The 21,296-nt window shown below is 41.6% G+C and overlaps 2 protein-coding genes across 8 annotated transcripts; both read right to left on the bottom strand.

Annotated features, from left to right (window-relative positions):
• Positions 1-307: 307 nt before the first annotated feature.
• On the bottom strand, positions 308-8,187 carry LOC147195947 (uncharacterized). Of its 7 annotated transcripts, none has more exons than XM_086128116.1 (10): positions 7,860-8,187; positions 7,149-7,292; positions 6,152-6,730; positions 4,473-4,592; positions 4,252-4,371; positions 3,887-4,006; positions 2,373-2,498; positions 2,127-2,246; positions 1,249-1,350; positions 308-1,089 (listed from the first exon to the last, which is right to left on the bottom strand). In XM_086128116.1, exons 1-10 carry the CDS (start codon positions 8,173-8,175, stop codon positions 1,037-1,039), a joined length of 1,800 nt encoding a protein of 599 aa, XP_085984242.1. In that variant the 5' UTR covers positions 8,176-8,187; the 3' UTR covers positions 308-1,036. The 7 variants fall into 7 exon arrangements, 5 of the variants coding, with proteins under 5 accessions (XP_085984242.1, XP_085984240.1, XP_085984245.1 ...); XM_086128114.1 differs by having other exon boundaries at positions 6,038-6,730; XR_015102718.1 differs by lacking the exon at positions 308-1,089 and adding an exon at positions 1,667-1,785 and having other exon boundaries at positions 6,038-6,730.
• Positions 8,188-11,419: 3,232 nt separating this feature from the next.
• odc1 (ornithine decarboxylase 1) lies at positions 11,420-15,545 on the bottom strand. Its single transcript, XM_086128051.1, has 11 exons — positions 15,411-15,545; positions 14,490-14,625; positions 14,258-14,385; positions 13,995-14,168; positions 13,745-13,917; positions 13,435-13,651; positions 13,019-13,102; positions 12,783-12,945; positions 12,562-12,677; positions 12,264-12,478; positions 11,420-12,182 (listed from the first exon to the last, which is right to left on the bottom strand). The coding sequence occupies exons 3-11, from the start codon at positions 14,348-14,350 to the stop codon at positions 12,047-12,049; spliced, it is 1,371 nt and encodes a 456-aa protein (XP_085984177.1). The 5' UTR covers positions 14,351-14,385; positions 14,490-14,625; positions 15,411-15,545; the 3' UTR covers positions 11,420-12,046.
• Positions 15,546-21,296: the final 5,751 nt, after the last annotated feature.

Here is a 21,296-nt window from a genome sequence, read left to right on the forward strand (position 1 = left end):
GGGCAATTTTAGAATTTTTGGAGAACTAATGAAATAAGTGGTTCGGGTAACGGATGGATGATTCAGATCCCGAGTTTCAAAGATTGTCGAGATGACGCTGTTTGTTGTTTTTTGGGGGGAGAAGTGGACAATCTGAAATTTTGCAGAGAAACGCTCTAATACGTTTAATAACACATAAACTCATGTTATTTCTGCATAAGTAGTGTTATTAAATTAATTACGGTACTGTATCTCTGCTGGATTGCTCACTGAATGAATTGTTCCGAAATGTATGCTGGATTGATGTCAAAGACGCACAATAAATCCGTTTAATAAATGATTTCAGAATATTTATTCAGCAAGCACCAATAACATGTCCATTATAAAAGAAACAGTAATTAAAATATTTCTTATATAAGGCATCAGTTTACACAGAATCAGTACAAAATCCTGTCATGTTCACAACCAAACCATTGGATGTGAGAGAAGCAGAAAATACAGTACGTACTTACAAGTGAGCACACTTTGAATAGGTCACATGGACAATTGAACAGATCTGATTGTCAATAAATGTTTGACCTTTGTCTGTTGTGTTTTACAACAACACCAACCATAAATAAAACAAAAGTCTTGACTGAAATTAATGAAAAAGTTCCAAACTGATACAAGAAGTGCACCATTAAAGTAGTATGTAACTGAGCCACAGGTAGGCCAACTGCATCCGACTTTACTATGATCTTTTCTCTGCATAGTATTGCTGTAATCCACTGGATGAGAACTATCATCTTGTTGCTAAAAGGATAACAGTTTGATGTTCATTGATGCGGACCTCTGAGAAAATACATGCATAGAAAGCAATGAATACAGTACAATGAATGAATGATTACATACATACACATGTTTGGAATGAAAATATAGGGGTTTTAATATAAAACCAAAGTGCTACTAGTGTCCGACATCTTTTTTTTTTTTAATTACTGAAAATAATTCCATGGGAAAGTTCCAAAATGATAAAATATACAAATTCTGTGCTGGTCTTGTGACATCATCACTGTCCCTAATACTGCTGCTGGTCTTCAATCTGGTTCACTCGGTCTGAAAGGTCATCGAGTGGATTCACAGTTAAGAAAGTAGTACCAAGAAAAACTGTACAGGAAAAGTGCTCCTGTTTGATCAGTGCAGATCATTGTTAAAACTAAGTGATGACTTAATCGAATTCCAAGTTTGGATTTAGAATGCAGCTGGAGTCATAAGAGGGGGAAAGGATATGTCTTCTGCTCAAGTCTTGAATGGTTGACTGCATTTTTTTCTGGAACAGTATCTGAGCTTCACACTTGCAGGCATCTTGCGTTATTTCTCTTCTCGTTTCCTCTGTAAGAAGAAGAATCGAATTATATGAGCGGTCAAAGCTGTGTTGTCTCTGTTGTTTATCAACAATTGTTCCATGTGTTAAAAATCATATTGATTGAATTGGTAAAACACAATCATAAATCGTCATCCATTAGATTCGGAAATGTGTTTGAAAACACGTCCATTTTGCACACCAAGAGCTACGCCGCGGTCAAGTGTGAATGGCCACTACGTGTTAATAACAACGATTTAAGATCATTAAAGACCTAGTTCATCACATATGTTAAAAAAAAAAAGAACATTTCATTCAATGATAAACTGAATGAGGTCACCCCACAAAAAGTTCTCGTGACCATTTATGGCGCAGTGATAAATCGTCCATAAATGACCGTTAATGGTATGCTTGACGTTGGATATTGAAGTCATGGCTTCAGGCAACTGTGCGTTTCTTCATGACTGTAGAGTGCAAAAAAAGACAAACACTGTCAAATTGTCCAATATTAATCCCTTGATGCGGGTCTTAAAAACAGAAGCATAATATTCGAAACAGCTCTCAATATGATGCATTGCCATTCTACATCATTGCAAAGTACAAAAAGTCATAAACATCTTGTAAAAATAATATTATTTGATTGTACCAGGTAGGCTTATTGCATTTGTCATGGCATTTTTTGATACACCACCTGTGCAGGTTTAGCAAATGCTGTGCTTGCTAAATATGTTGCAAAATTTAACCAGATATCGATATCAGTGCGAGTTTTGTATGTACTGCATGTTAAAAAAGAAAACATTCTTACGTGAGCACGTTCTCTTATCTGCATTCAAAATATATCCCGCACGACACTTGCAAATGTACGAATCTCCGCTGTTGACACAAGTATGCTGGCAGTTGTGTCCAAGAGCGCAAGCATCCGCGCCTGGAATGAGATGCTCCAACATTTAAAGGAACTCAAGCGCTCAGTTGAGGAAACCATATGAAGTGTAAAATCCTCATTTTACGAGTGGGAAGAAAAAAAAACGTGACGGTGTTCACAGTTTCTTACGTGAGCACGTTTTCTGATCCACATTCAGTATGTACCCGACTTGACATCTGCAGTAGTAGGAATTTCCATTGTTGACGCAGATTTGCTGACAGTCATTACCTCTGGCACATGCATCAGTGACTAAACCTGCAACATAAACGTGCACCTCGGTGACAGTTTTCGGGTAAACGGAGGGATACAAATAAGCACTTTGCGCAGGATTTACAAATGGCTGATTGTCAATTTTATTTGTGATTTCCAACCAATATTGCATTGGTGAATATTCATCCATCCATTTTCCGAACCGCTTGATCCTCACTAGGGTCGCGGGGGGTGCTGGAGCCTATCCCAGCCGTCTTCGGGCAGTAGGCGGTGGACACCCTGAATCAGTTGCCAGCCAATCGCAGGGCACACAGAGACGAACAACCATCCACGCCCACACTCACACCTAGGGACAATTTAGAGCGTCCAATCAGCCTGCCATGCATGTTTTTGGAATGTGGGAGGAAACCGGAGCACCCGGAGAAAACCCACGCAGGCCCGGGGAGAACATGCAAACTCCACACAGGGAGGCCGGAGCTGGAATCGAACCCGGTACCTCTGCACTGTGAAGCCGACGCGCTAAGCACTGGACTACCGGGCCGCCCTGGTGAATATTCATTCATTTTTAAATCTGGAAAAAAAAAAAGTTGAAGAGAACAGATATACTGTATTGCAATCTAACAGTGTCACTGACACTGAACTCCAACAGCGAAATAGACAGTTTGCCATTGGATTTCAAATCAGTGGTTAGCGCATCGACCTCACAGTGCAGAGGTCAATGGGTTCAATTCCAGCTCCGGCCTCGATGTGTGGAGTTTGCATGTTCTCCCAGGGCCTGCGTGGGTTTTCTCCGGGTACTCCGGTTTCGTCCCACATTTAAAATACATGCATGGCAGGCTGATTGAACACTCTAAATCACATGTGTCAAACTCAAGGCCCTGGGGACAGATCTGGGCCGCCAGGCCATTTTCTGTGGCCCGTGAAAGAAAATCACGTGTGTCAACTTGCTAAAATCTGTACCGAAATGTCTAATTGTCATGTGCAATAAATAACATTGAGATTTAGCAATAAATTTGTTGCCTGGTTTACACTCACTTGAATAATAATTGAACAAACTACAGTATTATAATTGACTTTACTGATTTAAAAACTAGTTATCTATTTGTTGTGTACAAGTAATAGTTTTGTGGTTTCACTGTCATAATGGCCCTCCGAGGGAAGACGTAACTCCAAATTGGCCCGTGACTAAAATGACACCCCTGCTCTAAATTGTCCCGAGGTGTGAGTGTGAGCGCGGATGGTTGTTCGCCTTTGTGTGCCCTGCGGTTGGCTGGCAACCGGTTCAGGGTGTCCCCCCCCGCCTACTGCCCGAAGACAGCTGGCATAGGCTCCAGCACGCCCCGCGACCCTTGTGATGATAAGCGGATCGGGAAATGGATGGATGGATGGAGAAAACAAAACAAAACTAATGATGTACTTGAAGGCAACCTTACGTGAGCATGATCTTTTGTCTTGATTCAATGCATATCCTGGATGACATTTACAGATGTAAGAGTCTCCATTGTCAATACAAATATGCTGGCATTCATGTCCGGCAGCACACGGATCCGCACCTGGAAAGAGATATTGGGCAAATTCCCCCAACGCCAATGATTTGCATGTCATGATAGAAAACCAATCCATGTTGCATTTATTTGGGGTTGAGGGTCAGAGATGCCGCCCGGTGCGGCCACACGTATTGCACGGACCAGAAACCGTCACTGGCAAACAGAAAATATGAGACACCATATTTGGCCATAAAGCCCATACAAAATCGAAAGAAAGAAAATGTACTGTACTTGTAAATGTAAGTACTTACGTGAGCATGTTTTCTGGTCTGCGTTCAGGACGTATCCCATTCCACATTTGCAGACGTAAGAGTCGCCACTGTTAACGCAAATATGTTGACAGTCATGTCCCCGGGCGCATGCGTCTTGACCTGAAAAGAGATGGTGTCACATTGTGAGCCGTCACTCGGTTTGAATCAAGACGAAGGCGCAGTTTAGCAAAGGCATGAACAAAAAAAATGAAAAGTCTTACGTGAACATGTCCTCTTGTCTGCATTCAAGACATAGCCAGCCCAACACTGACAGTTGTAAGAGTTACCATTGTTGACACAGATGTGCTGGCAGTTATGCCCGCGAGCACATGCATCCACTCCTGAAAGAAAATATCTGATTTGCTTAAGTCTACTTGATTTCACACTCACGTGTAATTAGTATTTGTTTTCAATTAGTCACTCGTGAGTAATGATTGTTTAGTCATGCAAAATGGCGATGCTTTTATTTTGTCATTTCATCACCATCTCCGCCGTGAATGAGAAGATGTGCAACAGATAGTTCATGTCAAATTTGACATAACCCCTACCATTCCCGCATGCCATGCAAAACTATGCAAACCCTTCAAGCGAATGCTTTTACCACAAAGGGAGCTGAACGCGTTGCATGAGCAACCAAGTTTGAGTGCTGCTACACTTTGCAATGAGAATTTGGGTCTCTGACATTTTGATCTCTTTTCTTATGTGAGTACATTGGCCAATTTTAAGTTGATTAAACCGGTCATTTTGACCCCGCACCAATCACCTATTTCACAATTCGTAGCAGCACTCACACGAGTTTACACTGCTTAGAAGCAGGCCGGTCGAAGCATCCATTACATTCCATTTAATAAATGTTAAGTTTAGTGAAATGTAAATGCATACTGTAAATGTTTTTTTGTTTTTTTTTTAATAATCGTGACTGAACAACTCTGTCCACCTGTTGCAGATCTTGATGTTCAGTTGATTATTGATGTTTGGAAAAACTGGATCTATGGCACCATGTATCACATTTTTAGACATGAATGAATATTAACAATCAGAAAACACAACAAATATCATCATATCCTAAACACTTGGATCTAAGCTTAACTCATTCGGTACCAGCCAATTCTGGACCAAGTCTGAAAAGAAGTTTAAAAACGTCTTTGGGAGTGAATGAGTTGAATGGTGATGCCACATTCTCTATTTATTTTTTTAATGTACTTCATGTTTAAAAGTAACTGCAAGGAATTTGGAACAAGACTTCAATGATTTGTGGTATTTTATAAAAAGATTAGTTTTCAAGTAAAACCTTAGGTAAACACAGATTTGGCCTTGCAGGATTAGCCACTAAGGCTGATTAAAAATGCAGCAGCCCACTTTTAATTCCTGCACAGCTTAGCACATCAAGGTGCATGAGTAGGGCGTATGGCACGCTGCGAAATCGGCAGCTCAGTTTTGCAAAAGCAGCATACGCTGTGAAAACTAAAGGGCAGCATCATATTAGGTTTGGACCACTTTAAAGTTCTCGAAATTGCCAGATCAACCAGTGATCTAAGCTTAAGTCTTCTTCTTGAGGATGGTTAGTACTTGGGTCATTGTACGTACTTAATGCTGACTGCATTTAAGTACAATACCACGTGTGTCCGTTTTCTTGGAGGACAATCCAAACTGAAACTTGGATTGACCTTGCCCTTTTTAAATGAACAAAGAAGAAGACCATTGAGCTTTAAATGGAGGGCTGTACAATATGGCGCTGCCCATTAATAATCACAGTTGCTTATTAAGAGGGATCAATTTGACGTACCGTGCTTTGTCCTATTGTCATTTTCATATTTTATCCCATAACCGTCTTGCCTGCCAGTTTGTGCTATTCGCAAACCACTTAATGGAATCTCCACACTCTCCAGATCATCCTTACCACATAAGGTTTCCCTAAATTTGCCAGTGAGCTTCTCTATGACCCCATACGTCTCCACGTAGAAGACATGGTCTTCTAGAGGCTGGCTGGCCATGAGGCGGAGGGACATCAGATCTGCTCTGTCTACTCCCACCGCATAGATTTCGATGCCGGATGCCCGAGCTGCTGCCGATACCTCTTCTACCTGGTCCTGGGGTCTCCCATCAGTCACTATGATGGCTACTTTGGCAATGTTCATGGAGCTGCGGCGAGCCCCTGCCTCCGCAATAAAAGCTTTCTCCATGGCGGCTTTAATGGCTACGCCCGTCATGGTGCCGGAAGAGAGAGGCTCAACACGGGCCAATGCCTGCTTTAAAGCTTGCTTGTCAAAATAGGTGTTCAAATAAAACTCAATCTTCACTGTGCTGGCATAATTGACAAGGCCCACTCGGGTGGCATCCGAGCCGATCTCCAGGGTGTCCACCATGTTTATCAGGAACTCCTTGGCCTTTTCAAACTCAGCAGGGCGTACGCTGCGGGAGCTGTCGACAATGAAAACCAAATCTATTGGACGATTCTTGCAGTTTGTTGATGAGGTTACTGGAAAAAAAAAAAAAAAAAGAAGAAAGACATGTTGAGAAAGTATCAGGAATAAGAAATAGTTATCAAACCTGGGCACAGAGCAACACCACCTCTAATGCAGTGGCAGTTCCGAAGTAGAGCAAGTGGGCACAAGGCCTAACCTGATATAGATGACAAGCACGTTTTATGTGACTGGCATATGCTATTTTTCATTTCGGTTATATGTGAATGGTGCTGTCAACATTTTATTAAAATGCTGCTCCGTCAAGATAGCAAATGTGTGTGTTGGCGGTGACAGAAGCCTTTAAAGCCAAAACATTCTTTTTTGCAAAGATGCAGATTATTTCTCAAAAGAAAGCTTCAGAAGTCAATGCACAATAGGGCAAACAATCTAACAGCAACTTCAAGTGTGCCTTTTACCGGTGTGTTTCAGTACCTGTGGTAATTCTGGTGGATACAGGAGAATTGGGATGTTGAGCAAACGGCTGAGAAGCATGCTTTGCTGCTTTGTGTTGCAGCTGTGAAAGCGGCTGGTGATGTGAGGGCTGAGAGCGATAAAACCTGGAATTAGTGCCACCAGCTTTTCAAAGAGGGAAAAGGATATAGAGGAAGGAGTGTTAGAGGAGCTGGTTTAACTCAAGCAATGAAGAAAGATGGTGCAAAAGAACAGTGCGGTCAACTTTTTTGTGAGCATCATAAAACACTGCATATTGTATATACAGTATAGTACATCACAAAAAGGAGGAAGAGAAAAGCTATTTATGTCATTGTTGTTGTGTTTAGAAAGTGCTCTGCAACTGCTGCCAAAATTGTCATGATTCATCTATAACAGATGAATCAAATATTTGATTAGATATTTGACGGATAAAATACCTTCTCTCCAGGAAAAAAAAATCGGAGGTGAATATTCCTATCATGTGCAACCTTAACTGATAGACAACTAACTGTTCAAATATGTAGTTCAAGATCACTGGCAAAAATAAAATTCATGTGAAGCGGCACATTGTTAGACAGAAAAAAAAAGTGTACTGGAGGCTACTTGGTGCCAAATTGTACAACGAAACAAATCTATCGGTACCATTAAAAGCAACGCTGGTGCAACACGCTAAGCAGCAACTATGGAAAACATTGAAAAATTAAAACGTACTTGCTGAGATGAGGTTCCGTCCTCCCTGTGGTAAGTACATGTTGCGTGCATCCTGCTGCGGCAAACTCAAAATGCTCTGGCCTGTCTTTCGGACCTCTTGGGAAATTTCAGAGCTTCGTGCTTCATCAGAGGCTTGTTCAGTTGATCTGACGTCCTCAAAGCTGGCATGGGCCCTTGGGGACACCTGTGGTGATACCTTTGGGAAGGAATGACTGGCTAAACGGCTCTGCTGGCGGTGTGGCCCTAACTGCGATCCCAGACTTGCCGGGATCAGAATGCCAACGATACAGACCAATCCCCAAACTAATGACATCATGTTGCCGACTGCTTAACCTTCACTCTCCAACTAAAGTTGATTGTAGCTTTTTTATATGATATTGTCCATGGGGCGTGGACGATGTGAAGCCCAATCCAGGACAAGGAGGAGGAAGGGCAGGCACCAACTGGAGGTGCAAAATTTAGTCAGCTCACAGAATTCAAGGAAGACAAGTCGTCTTCCTTGAATTCGTCCCTTATAACTATATGGAAAGATACATATAGGTGAGGAGGATTGTTATTGCCGCCTACATTTTAAATTAGGATTCCAGGATTAGCATAGCACAGTGTCTCAAGAGTCATTAAAGAAATAAAATGATGAATTAATCAACAAAATATGAATCTGAGTAAGGACCCATTGATATTCCACCCTTTTTTTTATAGAAACAATGAAAAAGTGCCTCTGTTTGCAAGAATAATAGTTTGCACAACTGGTACTCTCAGAATGTCAAAAAAATACAAGTCAATTTATCACTCTGGGAATGTTAAATATGAATTAATCTTGGAATTGTGAACATACTGTATTTAAAATCATTAATAGGATGGTTTAATGTCAAAATGGTTGTTGATCATTTAAATGCCAAAGGACTCAAGTTACTAGTGTCTAAACATTGAAATGTGTTAATATAATAAAAGTAATTCATTTTAAAAGAACCCAAATGTGCCCTGCATGGCATTGAGGGGACAGATGTCATCGTGTTGTATTTTGTAACACATCTGCTCCAAGACGAAAAAAAAACCTCACACGTTGATGTACGTATTGATTTGATGTTCGCTGAAACCTTATTTTTGTATAAGTACTGTATGGTTTTCATTGCTGTAGTTTAAGATGGTTCCATGCTGACCTCTACTGGACACTTAAGGTAATAAAAATATTTTTAATGGTAAGGTCGGGGATGAGATTTTTCCAGAAGCGGAAGAGTGTAAGTACAGTACAGTACTGTATACCGTTTGTCCTTTACCGTTTGCATGCGCTTTTGGTTCAACTCGTTCTTATCCTGATTAGTTTGTTACCAGCGTTGTATGTTGACATGTTGTCGATCTTGTGACCTTATTTGATAAATAAACCATTTTTTTAAATATCCGATCTTTTCTTGGTTTGCATTTGTGTGATTCGCTCTTGTTCTGGACTGGTCCGGAACCTTAACAGGTGTGAAGCTGAAGAGAGAACAGCCCGAGAAATATCGTAAAATATCCACAAATGAGATGAGCTAAATTCCATACATCGCAAGACCTAGATCAGGGGTGCCCAAACTTTTTGGACCGAAGATCGACTTTTCAATCAACCAACCTCCCGCGATCGAACCGTTACCGCGTATGCTTACACGCACGCACATACGCACGTACACCATAATGAGCAACAGCCTGACACAGAAGCATGCTACGGTCTTTAGCAGCCTGTTTACTATCGTAGCTCACACGTACAGTTTTAAAGTGCTTGCCTCGGCCCTCTAGATTCCTATTCTTTGCCCATGCCCTCGGTGAATTGTACACGAAACAAACTCTGAATGAGAATAATGATAACGAAAAAACAAAGCGCAACAGCTCTGATCACAAGCTGCAATTGCAGACTGCTGAGCACTAACAATTTCCGGTTGACGCAGGTCACGCGCCACCGTTGGTTAAAGATTTATCTGCTTTATTTTTTCTTTTACTTTTTAAATACTTTTTGTAAAAATGAGACTGAACGGATGATTAGGGTGCAGTGTCCATTAACACAAAAATATATTACTAACATGCACAAAGACACACAAATGGTTGTTTTTTTTTCTCCTCTACGGCCCTCGCGATCGACTTGGGACGAGTCCGCGATCTACCGGCCGATCGCGATCGGCGTAATGGGCACCCCTGACCGAGATATACTACACAAAACGTCCCCCCCCCCCCCCCACAAAATACATAGCAACGGTTAATACGAATTATTGATCAATTTAATGCGTTGAAAATTACCTGCTCCCTTTGATGATATAATGTTAATGGTTGTACACACATGCCAATTTTAGGATCTCCTGAAGTGGGTTAGGAGGTACGGGGATTCCACCCTGTCACTGATGTATACAATACTTACTCATACTGTATCTACATTCATCCTTGCATCAGTAGACTAACAGTTACTATGGGTTTTGTTTTGAGATCATGTATGGACACTTGGGAACCATGTTAAGTTCCCACTATGTTATGAGCAGTTTATGCATGTATGTTTTGCTAGTTGTGAATGATTCTGAGCAATTATTCCGTTTCAAAAACAACAATTCATCAAAACAGAAGCATCTTTCAAACTGTATCCTTAGGAACCTAATTTCAATGTCAGTAGTTTTTGAAAGAAGCATAAGGAATATTCAAAGACTGTCTGTCACCTGGAAGGAAAGTAGATAAGGACACTTGGTGGTGGAATGAGGCAGTGCAGGAGTGTATATAGAGAAAGAGGTCAGCTAAGAAGAAGTGGGACACCCCGAGGACTGAAGAGAGTAGAATTCAAGGTGGAGGTGGGACTTCACCAGGCGTCAGCTCTGAGCCCCTTCTTATTCGCTATGTTGATGGACAGGCCGACAGACTAGGTTAGACGGGAATCTCCATAAACTATGCTGTTTGCAGATGACATCGTCATCTGTAGTGAGAACAGCTGGGGGAGAAACTCGAGAGGTGGAGGTTTGCCCTGGAAAGGAGCGGAACGAAGGTCAGACGAAGCAAGACGGAGTACATGTGTGCGAATGAGAGGCACCCAAGTACAAGAGTGAGGTTACAGGGAGAAGAGATAAAGAAGGTGGAGGATTTTAAGTACTTGGGGTCAACTGCCCAGAGCAATGGCGTGTGGAAAAGAGGTGGAGCGTGTACAGGCAGGCTGGAACGGCTGGAGAAAAGGGTCAGGTGTGATGTGTTAATGACTTGTTAGTTGCTGATGGGAGTAGTTCTACACTCGCCTGACTTGTGTGCGCGCAGCGATGGTGTGAATGGTTTGTATATGTGACGTGCGACTGACTGGCAATCAGTTCAGGGCGTAGTTCACCAGAAGTCAGCCGGGATAGGCTGCAGCTACTCCCCGCAACCCTGTCCAGGATAATCAGTGTATCAAGTGGGTGGGTGGGCGTTAGCATGGAACAAACGGGCTTCTGCCTTCTTGGTTGGAACATTAGTCCCTCCTAGACCCACGAGATGGCGCTATTAAACCATTGTGCAAATGCCTGACTAGTTATAATCAAGCATAGCCTTCAAGTGGGCAAAGGTTGAACAACATATCGAAATCATTCAGTTCTGCACCACTTTATTTTGGAAAATAAAAAATAAAAAACTTGCAAACGTTTCCATAGGAAAGCATCCCATCTCTTTCACAACGCACACGTTCTGCTTTTGAGGATACAATCACAAAATTAAGTTAAATGAGAAGAGGCAGTAATGTCTTGAGGCCATGTGGATAAATTGCTATTAAGATTTGTTTTTAACAGGGTACCACCTACATCATAACATGATCTAAACCATATAGGAATGAAAACAAACAGTTTCAGCATGGAGTTTGATGGAAACACATTCTCAGAGTAAGTGATGACTATTTAGCTTTTGGAATGACAGATGACTTAATGACTAGCCAGGCAATACAAAGTTCCTTGTATATGTGGTCAAATAAAAGGGTTCTGTGAAATGGAGACAATTGAAAACAAACAAAAATTATAGCAGCCTTTCTTGAATGGTACCATCAAGCCACCACAGCCAACTGGAAATTATTAGCTTCTAAATAGAAAACAGAAATACATGCAAAATACCTGTTTCCTTTTCCAAGTAACTGGCCAAGATTCTTCACAAAAATAATTTTTAAAAACTGCATCTGTAATGAAAGGTGTGATGTGTGTTTTTATTGTCGTGAATGATGGTGCCCTTTAAACCACATGGGCCTGGGGAGACTTGGAGGGAATCTCCAAGTTCTTCTCTCTTCCGCAGCAGGCTGGAACATCCAGCGTGCAGGACTCTGCGGGGACCGGCAGTCCCTGGGCGCAGATCTGCTGCACATGTTGCCTAAAACCAAAAGTGACCAAAAATGAAATTAGCATCTGCATAGCAAGCCTGCAACAAATTGCTTGTATGACTTTTACCAACCAGGCTGGCCGCGAAATGACGTAGTAAATATCGGGCTTCTGGAATCCATTGAACGTGGAAGAAGCGGCCACAGTGTAGGCACCCATGTTCTCGAAGAGCAGCCAGTCACCCACATGCATGTCCGGCAGGTTACACTGTTCCACTATACGATCAAGGCCATCGCATGTTGGGCCCCAGATACTGCAGCGATACATGGACTCATCTGGCTTGGGCTTCTATGGAAGCAGAGCAGACTAACTGTTTAAAAAAAAAAAAAAACATGAACACATCATCTTGTTGTTGTTTGTTTTCAGCTTACCTTGTGTAAAGTTGGCAGACAATGTGCGTGGTCATACAGAATACAATTGAAGGACCCATACACTCCATCATTCACATAATACATTAGGCTCCTGTCAATGATCCCTTCATCTTCCTCTGTGATGGATTGGGGGGGGGGGGGGGGGGGGGGGGGGGAGACAGACACCCTTAATTTCAGAGTCACAAATAGCATTACATTTATAAAAACTAAACTGCCCTTACCGTCAGAGGCCGAATCGTCATCTATAAGGACCTTTTTGGCGATAATGTTAACAACCAGAGTGTAAGCAGAGGCCACATAAAATCGACCAGGTTCAGCAATGATCCTCACACCACTGTCGACAGGGAAATATTTATCCAAGGCTGGGTTGATTACTGCAGTGATCTACATAGAGGTAAATCGAGACAACATGAAAATCAGGCTCTGAATACTAACTTGTACAAAGTAAAAAACATACCTCTTCAAATTTGATGTCTGCATCTTCTGAACCAGGGAAACCCCCTCCGATGTCCAAAAGGTTCATGCAGAAGCCTAGGTCAAGCTAATAAGAAGTAGTTTATATTAAAAATATATATTAAAAAAACACACTTCAATGGGCACAATGAATTGAATCAACAAAACCACATGAAGACTTAACACTTCTGGTTTTGAAAAGCTCATGGTTCACAACATTAGAGAGGTATTCATTTAACTTGTGTTTGTACCAGGTATGCCTGCACTGCAACTGAAAGGCCCCTCCCACATGGCAAAATAAAGGCAAGGGTTGACATCTGCCAATATGAGCCAAGCACTTTTCCTTCAACTTCCACAACGGCACTTTTATCTCATTTCTGCGGGTATATGTAGAGAGTGCATTCCAGATTTTTCACTCACCCCCATATCAAAGACACAGCGGGCATCTGCAATAGCCTGCTTGAAGGCCGCAGAGTCAGTGCAGCCACTGCCAACATGGAAGCTGACGCCGATCACATCCAGCCCCAATTCCTTGGCCTTCTCCAGAAGGCTTCGACAAGCTTTAAGTTGGGCTCCAAATTTGATGCTCAGACGGCAAACGGCCTTTGAGTCATCTGTGGCAATACGCAGCACCAGCCTGGAAAAACAAAGCATAAGGAATTCAGAAAGGACTGGTAGAGCAAATTACGCAAAAGCTTTTATAGTGCGACCCGTTTACGAAAAGCCATACTTAGCATTGTTATGACAGCGAGCCACTTTCATTAGCTCTATTTCACTGTCAAAGGTCATCATCTGGACCCCGTGGGCAGAAGCATACTTTATCTGAGAAACCTGCTTGCATGGGTTTGCATATATGATTCGGCTTGGATCCACTCCCAGAGACTGCACAAGCTGGATCTCAGTCTGGAGGGGAAACACGTAAACGCAGCCATTAGCTTTCAATTGTGCTCATAAGACCTGCACACGTTTCCAATAGTCACCTTGCTTGCACAGTCAAAACCAGTTCCCAATGAGGCCAGTGTCATCAAAACAGCCCGGCTGTCGTTGCACTTGACTGCATAGAAAGGAGAGACGCGAGGAAGGGCCCTTGCCCAGCGCAAGTGCTTCTTCAAAACATCCCCCAGGTCACATACATAGAAGGCGTCCCTGTCATCCTGCAAGAAGGAGTACAATGGTTTGACACAGATCCATCATAACAGAAGCATAGCAAAATTAGGTAAATATTGCCACGCCAGGATCTTACCGTCATGGATGACTCATTAATCTTCTGCTCTACAATATCCTTGGCAGAAAAGCCCTCCTCAAGGAAAGTGAAATCAAACTCGGCAGTATTCATGGTCGCAATAAGTTCTTTAAATGGTCACTCAAAAACTACAAGAGGGTTGCAAAAATAGATAGTCAATGTTGAGCACCGTGCTGTAACCCCCCAAAAAAACCATACAAGGGACAAAGGCAACAGCCAGTGTTGTACTTACGAGATGGAATTTTTATGTCAGTTGCTCAGATGCAGGAGATCCAAGGTGGCTCACCAGTGAAGTTAAAGCCCTTTAAATAAGCCTCAAGGCCAGGGCCTGTTGAGCAGACAGTGTGTGTTCTCCTGGAGTGATGATTCTAATAAGTGAAGAAAGAACATTACAAATAGTGCATAATTTTCGTATAGGGAAAAACAACTTGTCTTAGTAAATTTAGAGTTTTCAATGCACTGTCCGAGTATGTTATACAAAATATTCATTATCCTAATAAGGCTAACAAATACTTAAATTGCGCAAGGTCGCATTAAAAAAAATGTATATTGCGTCAGTAGAATTTGACACCAAATGACAGAAATAAAGACATACAGAGAAAGAGCCACTGAAAAGAAAGCCCCGCCCAGGAACGATTTCCTCCAATCCCCAAGAAGAGAATCTTTCGTCTTTTATGAACGACATCAAAACCAACAAATGGAAAGTGAACGAATTACATAAACGTCAGTTTGCCGGTTCCGCTTTCCATGCCAGGAGGCTACTGTCGACTGTACACGAGAGTTAATCTTAGGCGTGACTCGTGTAGCACGTTTTATGAAATTTATATAAAAAAATTTAAGAGAAGTCATTCTCATCAGTTAACGCCAGGCGGCTAATTCGCAATGTGCGTACACAAAAGGACTAATTAGCTACATGAAACCACGAACGTAAAACTTAGATTGCGTAGTAATTAATTCTCAAGTTCCAAACTGTTTTATAACCAAATTGGTTGTCAACTTTAAACACAACGCAAGGCCCCCCACCACCACTTCAACACGAGGGCTGTTGAGGCCATTCTCACGAGTTCGGCTAGCTAAAATTTCTCTATAACACAAGGCCCGGAAAAAAAAAAGACAAAAAAACACGCATACACAAACAAACTGGATGACTTACCTTAAAAAGCATTTACAAAGAGAGTTTGTCCATTAGACACAAGCGCTGGGGTGTAAAAACAGTTTTCTTTCAGACAATTGAGCCGCAGCTAGCATGCGACTCCTACTTAGCTCCAACTGAAGTGGAAGCAGCGGATGTCCCGTCTTGAATTTATAAGGAGCTCGTTGCTACGGCAACGGAGCCAGCTGAAACCGGCCTATCATCTACGTAAGAACCGGTTTGGACTTGTCCCCCCCATCAACGTGGTGGGAGAAGAAGACAGGAGAAACATCGTTAGCAAATCAGTTTAAGAATTAACTCTTTTTTTTTTTCTTGTAGCAGACTGTGCCTCTGACTAAATCGTGTTTTGGTCTGACTTTCTCAAAGTTTGCGCGTTATCACTTTCTTCCCTGGGCAGGAAAATTCATTTAGTATGTTTTTCTTCTTTTAAACATTAGGCACACCAGCATACCATCATTGGATGCAAGGCGCGAGAGGGTATCAAGCACCCGGGTATCAAGCATACAGTGTAAACACCCCCACCCCCATCCCCCGCCACCACCAATCCACAGTGCCTCCTATTTGTAGAATAACTCTCAGTGTAGTAATTTTTATATGTATATTATTGTGGTTCTAATGTGCACAAGTGAAGGAAAATGCAGGGGTTTGACTTTACCTCCTTTATTTGGTCCACTTCCTCTCGAACATAACATAATAACGCCATTACAGTTTCAGCTCAAATTGAACACCGTTGTAAAGCTTTCATTTTTGATAGGACATGAAATGGCCCTCATCTGAGACATGGGGCAAGGATGACACCCAAATGCACTGTAAATTTAGTTTTGAGAGGAAATTGACCAGATATCCCATTGATCACATATAATAATTTAATTATCATACTGATGGTTATTCTAAGTACAGTATTATGTAATTCAGAGGGAATCATTTCGCCACAATTGGACTTAAATCGTTGGAAAACTCTTAGAGCTGATGATCCAGCATTCTGACATGACTGCAATCATGGTTAAATGTAAGACAATTTGCTCTTTGTGTGTTAATCCGGGTGATTCGCTAATTTACTGGCACACTGGAGCCTGCTGCTAGCTCTGATTGACAGCAGGGTTTCAAGCACTCATTCTCACGGAACTGTAAAGGTTCTTGACCAGTGTGATGAGATTAAGAGAGGCCACACAATGACTCAGATAGCAAGCTGTCAATAGTGTGCACCTGGCACATGACAACCACAGTCTGTGCTCCAACCCATGCATCCATCCATCCATTATCTGATCCGCTTATCCTCAAAGGGTCGTGACGTGCTGGAGCCTATGTCAGCTGTCTTCGGGCAGGGGGGTAAACGCTGAACTGGCTGCCAGCCAATCGCAAGGTACACATAGACCAGAGGTGTCAAAACCATTTTCGTCCCGGGCCACATTTTAGTTACCATTTCCCGTGGAGGGCCATTATGACTGAAATCATAGAAAGAAGTCAAGAATAACACTTTATTCAACTTTTTTTAAGTTATTGTAATGAATTGTTTGGCAATAAGAAAATGCTTACAATATATCTCTTATTTATTACTGTAAATCTGAGAATTTTGGTACATATTTTAGCGAGCAACATGGAATTTGCCATGTTTGATTTGCTTTCGCGGGCCACATAAAATGAGCTGGTGGGCCAGATCTGGCCCCCGGGCCTTGACTTTGACACATGTGACAAACAACCATTCGTGCTAACAATCACACCTGGGAACAATTTACAGTATTCCATTAACATACCATGCATGTTTGTAGAATGTGGGAGGAAACCGCACACCTCGACAAAAACCACGCTTGCACGGAGAGAACATGCAAACTCCACACAGGAAGGCCGGAGCCCGGAGTCGAACCTTAGACCTATGTACTGTGGGGCAGGGGTGCCAACCAGTCATCCACTGTGCCCAGAACAGACATAATTTATTTAAAATCTCAATACAACTCAGTTGTGGATCTCAGGTATTGAACATTTGGCAGTAGTCCGACTGAAGCTACCAATATAAAGTCAAAGTCAAACGGAGACATAAACGCAAGCAGGGGGGGCCGAATTAAAAAAAAAAAAAAAGAAAGAAAATGTTTGCCACGGTGTTTAAAAAAAAGAAAAGAAAAGGAGTAAAAAGAGAAAAAAGAAAGCACATTGAGCTCTACATTAGGCCTGTAGAGAGCTGAAATCAAGGCCAACTTGTGTCCGAATGATGGAAGCACAAAAATATTGGGAAGAAACAATTCATGCTCCAAAGCATACCACATCATGCATCATATATTGTGGTGCTTGTGTGTTGAATCGTTTCACTTGTTGAAGACAAACATGATGGCAGCAAGAACCATAAACAAGCAGTAACTGAGGCTGGCTTGCACTGAAGCAACTCTGATGCCCAGGCAGGAAGTGGGCCCACAATAAGCACTAATTGATTTGCGAGCGCATCTTTGGTATGTTTTGGTCCAAATCACAAGATCACAGCAATTAGATAAATTAGTAAGGCCGGGATGAAATATTTACTCTAGCTGCTCTCTGGATCAGCTCTTCTAATGTCTGTATCTTATTAATGTGAATTTATTAATTTGCTCCTAGGAGTGCTGTGACATGACCTCGCTTTTTGCAAGACAACACAGAAGACAAGCACGACAATCGTTATGTTATCAAACGTTGTATTATCAAACCCTGATCACGGACTAAATTGAACAGTGCTGATGTGTGCTCCCTGAGAAATCAGTAGTGATTCTCCAATATGTACTTTAAAAGCCCCAAATGTCTGCATTGTTTTAAGCAAACTAAATGGAGTACACTATACAAATAATGACAAGCATGACTTGGATTCAGTGGACCCAAAATTAACAACTTGGTTGAACAACAGATTTCCATAAATTTGACATCATTGACTCAAGAAAAAAAAATCTACAAAAATGATACATTTTTAAGCAGTCAATTATCATGCCATAATATAAAGTGTCACGACAAGTAGGGTCCCCTCCAAAAGAATGAAAACGGCAAGGTCAATTTCTTTGTTTTTTATTGTATGGGTATCAGATGGAAAGATGAATATGAGACAAAAGTTCAGAATTCCAGTTTTTCTTTCATGGTATTTACCGGTACATGTAGATATTTTCAACAACTCAGTACAGACCACCTTTGCACATGATGGATTCAGCAGAATGATTCCTGAAGTCTACTAAATCCCTTTGTCTGGCAATGGACAGAAAAATGCATTTGAAGCATGCACCGGTTTAGTGAAGTTCACAGCTCGCAATCTTGATCCAGTTTTTGCAAGTAAGGGTTACGCCACCAAATATTACACGTTAAATGCAGTTCATTTAACAATGACATGTACTGCAATACCTTTCCTCACTTGAAAAGTGACTGAAACAGAAGGTGTGCTTGCTGTCTTGAGTTGGTTCACACACGTAGACGTACATAACATAAAATACAAGCTGGATTTCTTAACTTTTATCTGATATTCATCTTTTCATCTGAAATCCAAATGGCTTTTGCATATAACAGAAGCAAAGGCATTGACCTTCCGTTCCAATACTTTTGGAGGGGACTGAACATGATACCTCCTTGAATGGCCTTTTGGCCACATTGCTACGTTCCAAAGAGCTGCTGCCAGCAAAGTCTGATGTTAGTTCTTCATTTATCCGGTTAAATCGGTCAAGGGGTCAGAGGTTAAAAATCACAGGTGTTAAGCAGGTAAACCCAAGGAAGTCTTGACCTCAAAGTCCTTAAGTGTTTGATTGGCCCAGACTGCTATTTCAAAGACTGCGCTGGCGATCACTTGTTTGTCTGGCGCTGGACCCAAATTAGCAGATGCTATGTGCGGTTTTCATTTATTTTATTATCATGTTGATTTCAATGCTTAATGTGTATGCAGAGCCTTAAGCAGCGTGTTGACACACTGGTAACTTAATCAAATTAAAATTCTCTGGCTACAGCAGACTACATCCAGATAGGCGGGCTTAAAAACAAGCAAGCATGAACGATTGTTGTTTTTGCACATTTCAATCGACACGGCCACTTATTTCCACAAAAATAGATGGCCTGGTTCACTACAAGGCGGCTGTAAATCATAGCAGCATCGTAAAGCTTTGTTCATTTTCAACTCATGAAGCAGGGAACAAAAAGCACCCGTTACGCTTTGAAATGATGGCAGTATATTGTGTGCATGGCGCAATATGAAGTTTTTCTTCCATGTTTACAGGATGCGCTAAACACAGTGAAGCAGTGTATTTGTGGGCAGGTGTTCGAGCTTGTGTTGATTCACAGCACTGATCATTTTGGTTGTACTTTGTACAATTGAAATGGCACCTCATTTTGGGGACAAATTGTTGGATTATGAGGCGACAAGTTGAGGATTCAGAAAGGAGAGGTTTGTGTTGATTGGCACTTGTTGACTACTAGTGGATTTGGTGGAACAATATCAGAAAATAGATGTGTACGCATGCCCGGTGCTGACATTATGATTATTTTTTGTCAGTATTTAATCAGCACAGTGTAGAATAAAAAGTCATGTAGACTCATCATTCGGTTGAGTTCCTGTGAATTTGTTCACTTGGCAATGTATTGACAAAAAAAAAAAAAAGGGATCACATTTTAACAGAGTGTTTTTTTTATGCTTTTCTGGGATCGGTGAACACTCAACATCAGCACTTTTTCCTCCTCAGATCCTTTTGGAGGAAGAACACACAGATTGATGCACAGACTAACTCCTTCACTCAGAACTGCAGGGGCTGAAAAGAGTAGACGGGGAAAAAAAAAATACATTTCACCCACAGATGATGATTACAAAGATGACCTGCACAGGAATTTGACTGGATCATTGTCCTCAGTTACCCTAATGGAGGTTAAGTAACCTTTAGAGGTCAAGCGTGAATTAAACTTGGCCAACCATCTTTTGAGTAAAATTTAGGGCTAAAACTATTTCAAGCATACTTTAGTTTTTTTTTTTTTAACACAACCCACCCCGGTGCATAGTTAGACCCATATCAACCCGCTTAACAACGAAAATGCTTTTGTTCGGCAATCTTCACTGAGTGACGTCATTTACAGAATGCCGAGTCGCCAGTCAGCCATTGTAATGCATTGTTGATTTTCCCATTAACTGATCTTTGCAATTGTTACCGAGTTATTCGGCAATATACGCAGATGTTCACATTCAGGCAAACACTTGTTTGAGTGACCAAAAGAAAAGAATGTGGCATGTGAACGGACTGCAAAATTGGAACGATAGTTTCATTCTCGCAAAGCAAATGAATTTCACGGCAGTGTCGACGAGCATTCTTTGTTACAAGCGCTAAGAAGACCTCCGTTATCTCTCAACCTGATGTGCAAAAAAAAAAAAGCTGATGTGATAACCAATGAATAACTGGTTGTTGTTCATGCAAAAATTTGATTCCAAGTCCGTGTACATGGATGGAATCTTGTACGAAAACATTCAAACTATTTAAGTCCATGGATGGAATCCTCTGAAATGGTTGGCAATTAACAACGCTGCCGATACAATGTGCAGAGTAGCCAACAACGCAACAGAACTACCTTTGCAATGACAATGTAGGACACCAACCCACTATAATGGGTGCCCTCAGTGCTTGCGGAAATGCATGCGCTAAATCAGTAATCCCATCATGCGCAATTTCCAGCACGACACAGTATCGAAATGCAAACAATACACTGCACATTTTCTGCATCCTGAATATCTGGCTCATACATGTATGGTCCAACATACATTTTGCCAACCACCTCATCTTCCTCTGACTCTTCAAACATCTCGATCCTTTCAGATAAATTTCAAACTTTCCGATTCCCAAATCGATTTTTGACTCGCTTTGTACACTTTCCACAGTGAGCCGGGCTATTGTTGTCTTGATGTGATGTCACACT

The sequence above is a fragment of the Hippocampus guttulatus genome, chromosome 13 (assembly GCF_054856545.1).
Source record: "Hippocampus guttulatus isolate MCC_2025c chromosome 13, RoL_Hgut_1.0, whole genome shotgun sequence".
In the NCBI taxonomy this organism is placed as follows: domain Eukaryota; kingdom Metazoa; phylum Chordata; class Actinopteri; order Syngnathiformes; family Syngnathidae; genus Hippocampus; species Hippocampus guttulatus.